The sequence below is a fragment of the Triticum aestivum genome, chromosome 1D (assembly GCF_018294505.1).
Source record: "Triticum aestivum cultivar Chinese Spring chromosome 1D, IWGSC CS RefSeq v2.1, whole genome shotgun sequence".
NCBI classification, from domain to species: domain Eukaryota; kingdom Viridiplantae; phylum Streptophyta; class Magnoliopsida; order Poales; family Poaceae; genus Triticum; species Triticum aestivum.
In genome coordinates, this window is record NC_057796.1 from 479,856,382 (window position 1) to 479,865,668 (window position 9,287).

Genomic DNA, 9,287 nt, shown 5'->3' on the forward strand with positions numbered 1-9,287 from the left:
TCTCCATCCTCAAATGCTTCGTTGCGCCAATACACCTCGGCGGGTCTTTCCCCAAGGTGGCCGGGCAGTGCGTTGCCGGGATCCTATCCCAGGCACTGCACTGGGAGGCGGCCCGTTGCTTCTCATGGCGTCCATCTTCCCCGGCGACCCTGTTCTGGTTGCCGGGGTGGCGCTTGCCCTCTTGTGCGTCCCTCCACAGTGCGGAGGCAGCCGGTGCGGATGCGCACTGAGAGCGGCCTTGTGGTGTCAGAGCGGGGCGTTTGCGGAGCAAGAGGGTACGCTTTAGTGGCAAGGTGGCAAGTGAGGGGAGAGGTATAATTAGCAAGTGCCGTCGGGGCCGCCTCCACTCCTCCTCCCGCGGCCATTTGTTCTCCCCTCCTCCTCTCCGCGTCCTCATCGCCAAAGCCATATCAGTCGGTAGGTTGCTTGCGGGTTTCCATTGTTTTTTGCATCTGTCAAATTAAGCCCTTGTTTGCTCAGATTTGCTATGCAAATCCTGATCTAATGTTCCTTGCATGAAATGTCTCAGATCTGCTATGCACACCTGGCTGCTGCATGCTCAGGTGGCACCGTTCATCAAGTTTGACGACATCTCTGAAATGCGGGGTCAAATCCAAGGCAGGAACTCACTTCGATCCAAAAACGTGTTTGTCGGAGGGTATTTTAAGGTAATAGTTGTTTTCTAGTTCTTGTCTGAGCTCCAAGTTGTTTTTTTCCTATTGCTTGTCTGAACTCGAAATTGTTTCAGGGAGTGCCTGGTTGACTTCTACATCAGTTCTGGAAAAAGAAAGCCAGATCAGATCAGATCATTATTTTTAAGTTAGGCATTCTTCAGTAGTTGGTCAGTACACTCTTGAGTCTCGAGAAACTGTTTCTTAGCACGATGTTGATCTCTCTATCTTTAATATAGGGATGGTGTGAGCGAGAGCCAATTCAACCAGGTGCTAAACATTGGGTTGGATCAAATAATCGATCAAGGTGACTTTCATCACTATTTGTGCATTTGTATGGTTCTTGGGTGAAAATCGAGTGAATTGCAAAAAACCATCACATTTGGGGCATCGATTGCGGAAAACCACAAGGTCGCTAATCATTTGCAAAAAACACCGCACATTCAGTAAACTTTTTGCAGTGTGCACTGATCGATCGATTTGGTTCGTTTGAGTGCTTTTCCGACAAATGGGGCCTGGTTTCCCTCTACGTGGCATAACGGACGGCAAACGGCGCCGTCTGGTCGAGACGACTTGGTCGGCTCGCGTCGGACGGGCCGACCGCACCGCCCCCACTCCACTTCTCACTCACTCGCTCCTCTGCTCTCCCTCGCGTTCTCAACCTTGCTCTGCCTCCTCTCATCTCCGCTCACACACGGCCGCCGGCCGCCATGGTGTCTTGGAGCGACGGCTCGAGCAGTGAGGACTCCGACGTGCAGATCATTTCTTCCTACGACTCCCCTATTAAGGTCAGTTGGTTCCACCGGGACTGCATTTAGGGTTTTGATTTGGGCATTTTGGATTTAGGGTTTCAGCTCGATTTGAACCAGTACATTTGTGTTGCCCAGATCCCACCAACAATGGATGACCCGTTGTTCACTGGTGCTGCTGACGATTTGAGGGTGATGTGCGAGCATGGCAAGCCAGGGAAGAAATGTGTTGCATTCCAGGGGATAAGCACTGGGAGGAGGTTCATTGCTTGTGCCGTAGAAGTAAGTTAGCAAATTAGTTGCAAAGTGAAACCTCTCCTGTGTAGTACAGTTCATCTTTTCTAGGGTTAACTGTTCATGTTCTGTTCATGTTCTAGGGTTTACTGTTCATGTTCTGTTCATGTTCTAGGGTTTACTGTTCATTGCTCATAGTTCCTGTTCATGGTTCATTGATACTGATTTATGTTCATAGTAACTGTTCATGTTAGGAAACATGCTCACAATAATTGTTGTTTAGTTTTTTGAGTTGAATTGATCTAACTGAATCTGCACCTTAACTGTAACCTTAACTTAACTGAATATGTAACATGTGACAACATGTTTGAACTACTTTATTTTGTATTGCAGGGAGTTAATAACTGTGGATTAGTGCAGTGGGTAGATGAGGAGTGGCCAGATCATTTGCAGAATGCCCTCCACGAACTGTGGCTTATGTATGAGGATAGCATCCAGGCCAATAAGATGGCATGCCTTGAGCATTCATTTACTGTGCACAATCTAGCACAACAGAGAAAAGAGTTGCAGCAGACTTATGAGAAGCTTGTTGAAGATGTGAACAACCTCTTGGATTCCCAGGATAATCTGCCACATGAAACTGATATGAATGTTGCTGACAGCAGCATGGAAAAGGATGCTGAGATCAAAAAATTGAAGGCAGTTGTTGATCAGTTGAAGTGCATTCATGTTGCTCAAGCCAATGTCATTAGGAATTTGAAGTTCAATCATCTGAAAGAGAAGGAAAAGATGAGCTCTGATAAGAGGACTTTGGAGTTTAGCTTAGCTTTGGAGTTAATTGTAGAAAACCACCACATTTGAGGCATCGATTGCAGAAAACCACCTAGTCACTAATTTTGTGCAAAAATCACCGTGTTTCTAGTAAACCTTCTGCAAAATGCACTGATCAGGTGATTTAACCCATTTAATCATTTTCTGACAGGTGGGACCGCACTCTAAGAAGCTGACTTGGCAAAAAAATGACATACACATCCCTGGATCTAAAAACAAAAAGCAATCAAGCCCCTGTTCTTGATCTGATCCCCTGCTCCCGCTCTGAACGCCTCCCAATGGTCCGGTAGTGGACGCCGCCGGCCACTTCCTCTCCGGGCTGCCACCATTGAGAGCCGGGGGAAACGTGGCGTGAGGCCGGGATGGACGGTGAGCGTGGCCGACGCCACTGCTGCTCGCGTCCGTGCGGCGGGCATAGCTACTCGCGTCCATCCGGTGTGCCTCCCCGTCACCTAGCCGGCGCCGATGCAGGTGAGCAGCAAGGGTGGCGGTGGCTTGAGCTCCGGCCGCGGTGAGGCGCCCTCCCTCACCAGTCACCACGCAAACGCGGCCCAAGGAGCGGGGCTTGGGAGGCCGGCTCCGACACCAGGGAGCGAGGGGGAGGAGGAGGAAACGAGCTCCTTGCGGAAGAACTTGACGCCGACGAGCTTTTGTGCGTGGAGGCGTTGAACTCCGTGGTCGACACGCAGCCACCGCGGAACCTGCGGGGCCGCGGCCCCGCCGCCTCCCGCACGTCGTCCTGCCGGCTGCCGCCGTCTTCCGTCGCCTCCGGCGACAAGGGCCTCCCCGCCGCCATGTACCTTCTCCTTCTCTCTTTTCTCTTTCCTATCTTCTCAACTCTCTCTTTCTCCTTCACAGGGGAGCAAGCACGGCGCCTATCGGACCCAGCCATGGCCGCTGCCCCGCCTCCTGACGCCGGCAACTGGCGCGTAGCCGCCCCTCCGTGCACTGCTGGCCCTCGTGGTTGCGGAGATGGCCGGCTGCTCCGCCCAGCGCGTCGCTCCGCGCGTCCCTGGCCAAGCAGCGCGGCGGAGGCCAGGAACCCGACGCCCAGCGCGTCTCTGCCCGGGCTGTGGGGGGCTGATTGCTTTTGTGTTTTAGATCAAGGGGTGTGTGTAAATTTTTTGCTCTTACAATCTGGTCCCACTTGTCAGAAAGTGGTTAAATGGACAAATCACCTGATCAGTGCAATTTGTAAAAAGTTTACTAGAAACGCGGTGATTTTCCATAAAATTAGGGACTAGATGGTTTTCTGCAATTGATGCCCCAAATGTGATGGTTTTTTGCAATTAACTCCAAAAGAAAGATATGTTTGTTGGTTGGATACATAGGAAGAAGAAAATTGTGTTTTCCTCGTTAGTGGTACTACTCCACGTCGGTTCTGTTGTTTGGCATTGGACGCGCGGTGCGGGCGCGACAATGGAATCAAAGGGACGCATCATGAATTCATAATCGAATCGATCGAAGGGACGCATTTTTGTTTTCAAGCCGATCGCGCAAGGAGCGTCCAAGCAGCTCCTTGAGTTTGCACAACGACCGGATTAGTAGGCCACGCCTCAATGGAGCGCCATGAACGTGCCCTTCTCGTTTCAAAGGGTCACCAACGAGAGCCGTGAATGTTCCAGGTCCTCCCCGGAGAGGAATGCGGCGGCCGTGAACTCCATCCTGATGGACCCGGATGCCGCGTCCACGTCTCTCCCCACGCCCATCGACGTCGTGCTCGGATGGATCGCACCCGTGCAGCCCAGGGTTTTCACGGTCGTGGAGCAGGAGGTGGACCACAATAAGCCGGGGCTGCTGACGCGGTTCAACAATGCCATGTTCTACTACGGCTCCGTGCTCGACTCCATGGAGGCCATGTCTGTGAGCCGTAGCGGCGCCATCGGCAACGGAGCCGGCGCAGATGCGTACGTGCAGAGGGAGATCTTCGTCATCGTATGCGGCGAGGGCAGCGCTCGCCTCTGGCGCATGGGTCTCACACTCTCACTCACGTACCCATTCACGGTGTCTGTGTGGAGCGCAATGCCCGCCGAGGGCGTCGACACTGCCAAGGAGCACGCTGACAAATACTACAAGCTGAAGATGAGCATCGGCGAGAGCAGCGGCGGCCACCTGCTGGACGCAGGGGGAATGCCCGCGCAGCGAAGGAGCGCGACATGCATTGCATGTTGGTTTGAATAATTGTTCAGAGTCGTCGAAGGCAGATTGTCAATCGAGTCTAGGTCAATAAAGTGTCAATCTCAAAGTCTGTGAGAGAGATAGTGTCGCCATTCCTTCCTGGTTTTATCCATCGAACAGTTAATTTGTTTCATCCGTTGCAAGTAGATCATGGTTGATTGATACTATTTCATGTTGAAGATACATGTGAGGATGTCATGGCACCTTTCCTTGTTGGGGTCAGCAAGACCGATATATATATTAACACGCTATGTAAAATATAGTAATTTTCATAAAAATGTACTAAATTATAAATTTGGGTAGTAAAAAATTCTTTTCTGAATTACTATATTTTATACACTGTTTTACTAGATTTTGTACATAACGTCTATTCTACATCTACGCTTAGAATAGTGGCTGGAAACATCCATCCATATGCTATCTGGGCAGAAACCTGCATGTGCATACGCTTTCTTGCAGCTTAACTAGAGCAAGCATGGAGCGGACCCAGCCTTCCTCCCTGTCGTATGCAAGTCCCCATACATGGCACCCAAGTTCGTACGTGGTGGCATCTGCACTTCAGCGGCAGGCACAACATTTGACCAAGAACCCAGTAGCATGCAACGCCTTAGCCTATTTGCGCGCACGCTGGCAGTGCCTGGCCTTTTGCGGATTCTCTTCTCCGCAGTATGCATGCAACATGCAGCTGGGCCGACCCATAATAAGGTCCAGTACGCTGGCATCGCATGCAACGCCATCCATCCGTCCATCCATCGACATGCGCTAGTGATTATTTTAATTGTAAATTTAATGTTCTAAATTTGGAAATCGACCGTTGCGATAGTGCTTATTTTCAATTATCTATTAAAAACAATTAATTCCAAGATTAATAGTGCGGTAGAGTTTAATTTAGTAATTTAATAAAATATTTTCATATCGAGTGTCACGATACGCAGTTTACTAGATTATGAAATTTAGACGTAATTTAGGAATCAATCTTTTGCGATCAATTATTCTTAGTAATTTATTAAAATAATTCTAAAATCGACAATAACTATTTTCTTGCTGGAATCGACGGTTACCGCGGGGATTAAATTCATGAATTAATTGATATCAATCCCGAAGACCGAAAACGTATGCACTTACGTCACTCGTACCATGCCAGGCTCGGGCTCGGGCTCGGGCCCTAGTTTTCAACCCGAGGCCCGGGCCAGAAGTGTGGGAAAAAAACTTGCACATCTGTGTGTGTGTGTGTGTGTGTTTTTAGAAATTTCAAGAATACACATATGTATTCTTAAAACAAATAAACTAGTATGTTTTTCAATTCCTTCTTTTTCTGAAACGGAATGGTTTTCTCAGTCCCAAGCATGCCATGATCATATTGGGCTTGGTGTAAGCCCAGCCCAAACCCCAGCCCGGCCCTGCCCGGCCTGACACGGCTGTATGCCCCTGGTGTATTGTGAACCATCCAATTTGCTTCCCCCAACGTACCCGCCCGCACATCCACGGTTTCCCGGACGCCATCAAAATGCTTCGCTACGGCGCTATCCCCACCTCCACGTGTGCACCCAATCGGCGCTCTCCACACCTACAAATACGCCCGGAGCGTGGACATGGACGCTCACACACAGCCAGCACTCACAGCCTTCACGCAGCTCGCCCGCGAGGAACACATGGGCCATTTCGCCCTCAGCTGGCAGGGCATGGAACCCGCCCCCGCCGCCTCCCTGTCCGGCGCCGGTGCTACGCTGCCTCTCCACTCCGTCCAGGGCCCCGCCGCCGCGAGGAACAACGATGACGCCTCGTACTGCCTCGACCCGGCCACATACGCGCCCGCAGTCCCGCCGACCATTGCGGAGGCGGGGGCGAAGAGGCGCCAGGATGCGGAGAACATCGCGCTCTACCTCATCCACGTCCTCCACAAGTGCGCTGAAGCCATCGAGGCGGGCGACTATGCGGTCGCGGCCGGCAAGCTCTCCGAGGCGCGCACGATGCTCGCGACGTCTGTCTCGACGACCACTGGGATCGGCCGTGTCGCCAGCCACTTCGCCGCCGCGCTGGCCCATCGCCTCTTCCCGGCGTCCCCGCACTCCTCCTTCACGCTGGACGCCTCACCGGAGCGCGCCGGCGAGCTCTATCGTCAGTTCTATGACGCGGGGCCATACCTCAAGTTCGCACACTTCACGGCCAACCAGGCCATCCTCGAGGCGTTTGAGGGCTGCGACCGCGTGCACGTCGTGGATCTCGCCATCAAGCAGGGCGTGCAGTGGCCAACCCTCATCCATGCCCTCTCCATCCGTCCCGGCGGCCCGCCGTCCGTCCGCATCACCGGCATCGGCTCCGCGCCCGCCGTCGACGAAGCTGGCCTCCGCCTCGCCGAGCTCGCGCGTGCCATGAACGTGCCCTTCTCGTTTCAAAGGGTCACCGACGATAGCCTGGACCAGCTCAAGCCATGGATGTTCCAGGTCCTGCCCGGAGAGGCGGTGGCCGTGAACTCCATCTGCCAGCTCCACCGCCTCCTGGTGGACCCGGACGCCGCGTCCACGTCTCTCCCCACGCCCATCGACGTCGTGCTCGGCTGGATCGCGTCCATGCAGCCCAGGGTTTTCACGGTCGTGGAGCAGGAGGCGGACCACAACAAGCCGAGGCTGCCGACGCGGTTCGAGAACGCCATGTTCTACTATGGCTCTGTGCTCGACTCCATGGAGGCCATGTCCGTGAGTCGTGGCGGCGTCATCGGCAACGGAGCCAGCGCCGACGCGTACGTGCAGAGGGAGATCTTCGACATCGTCTGCGGCGAGGGCAGCGCCCGCACCGAGCGCCACGAGCCGCTTGCGTGCTGGTGCGATCGCCTCTTTCGGATGGGTCTCACTCACGTGCCGCTGGGTCCGAGCGCAGCCTATCAGGCGGCCAAGCTTGTCCGCATGTTCTCCACCGCCGGGTTCCGCGTCCAGGAGATCGGCGGCTGCCTCTCGCTTATGTGGCACGAGCGGCCCCTGTTCACGGCGTCCGTGTGGAGCGCAATGCCCGCAGATGGCGCCGGCGCCGGCGCCGCCGAGGAGCGCGCCGACAAGCACAAGCTGAAGATGAGCATCGGCGAGAGTAGCAGCGGCCACCTGCCGGACGCCGGGGCGCAGTGAAAGAGCGCGACATGCATGCATGGTGGTTTGGATAATGGTTAAGGGGAGTCGGAGGCAGATCGTCTATCGAGTCAGTCAGTCGTCAAAAGTGTCGTGAGATTCAGATGGATATCGGTCTAGGTCAATAAAGTGTCGCTCTCAAAGTATGTGAGAGAGATAGTGTCCTTATTCCTTCCTGGTTTTATCTATCGCACAGTTAATTTGTTTCATCAGTTGTAAGTAGTTCATGGTTGTTTGCTACTAGTTCATGTTGAAGATACATGTGAGGATGCCATGACACCTTTCCTTGTTGGGGTCAGCAAGACCGATAACACCTTATTTGCGCGTAGGATGGCAGTGCCTGGCCTTTTGCGGCTTCTCTTCTCCGCAGCATGCATGCAACATGCAGCCGAGCTGACCCCATAATAAGGTCCAATACGCTGCATCGCATGCAACGCCATCCCACTAGTAGAAAACGAAGCTTTATCACCGATTTGTAAGAGCCTTTATAGTGCCAGTTCTGCAACCGGCACTAAAGAGTGGAGACTAAAGGCCCCTCCTTTCGTACCGGTTCGGCACGAACCGCCACTAAAGGCCCATCATGTGGCGTGAGCTCGCGCTGTGGTATGGGGGGCCTTTTAGTACCGGTTGGTGTTACCAACCGGTATTAAAGGTTTTTTTTGTATTTTTTTATGAAAATTTTGGAAAAAAAATATGAATTTTTTTTAATTTTCAATTTTCTAAATTATTTGATGATTTAGTCTCTAATCACCTTTCTTAACTACTCAAGTGTGGATCACTCATTCCAAATCATCTAACTTCCCGGCCGGTCACCCATCCTCTCACTCCCCCAGCACGCTTAACTTCAGAGTTCTATTCCCTCTACTTTCCAAGTCTACACTTGTTGTTTTCCTGACAAATGTAAGTTGACAATCCTATTAACCCTCAGCAGTTTAGCTTGAGCATGAGGTCACATGTTTCACCGTTTGAGTTTGAAACTATTATTCTAAAAAACAGTAATTATTTAGTAACACTAATATATTTTTAATAAGTTTGACCATAGTTTGACCACAGTTTGACCATAGTTTGACCAAAATTCAAAAAATTGAAATAATTATTTAGTAACACTAATATTCTTGAATAATTATGTAGTAACATTAATACTTCTTGAATAAGTAGTTTGACCATAGTTTGACCAGATTTAATCAAAAAAACTGAAATTTGAGCATATCTTTTTTTCCTTTTGGAATTTGAGGATTCTAAAAAATTGCAAACAAGTCGTAGTCCCTTTTGGAATTTGAGCATATCTTTTTGACCAGATTTTCGTGCTGATTTTTTTGATATATTATACGTTTTTTCTAACATCGTATGCAAAAGTTATAGCCGTTTTCATTTTCCCTACACTTTTTGCAAAACATGTCCAAATTGAAGTTTTCAAATTTTCCTAACTAGTAAATGTAGTAATATAACTACCTCTCGAAGGATTTTATTTTTTGAAGTTTTTATCATTTTCTTTTGATTTTTTC

General features: G+C 51.0%; 1 protein-coding gene across 1 annotated transcript; it reads left to right on the plus strand.

Moving 5' to 3' along the window:
- The first annotated feature begins 6,255 nt into the window (after positions 1–6,255).
- Positions 6,256–7,994, plus strand: LOC123161151 (DELLA protein SLR1-like). The gene has a single exon (XM_044579001.1). The coding sequence runs from the start codon at positions 6,256–6,258 to the stop codon at positions 7,780–7,782; it is 1,527 nt and encodes a 508-aa protein (XP_044434936.1). The 3' UTR covers positions 7,783–7,994.
- Positions 7,995–9,287: the final 1,293 nt, after the last annotated feature.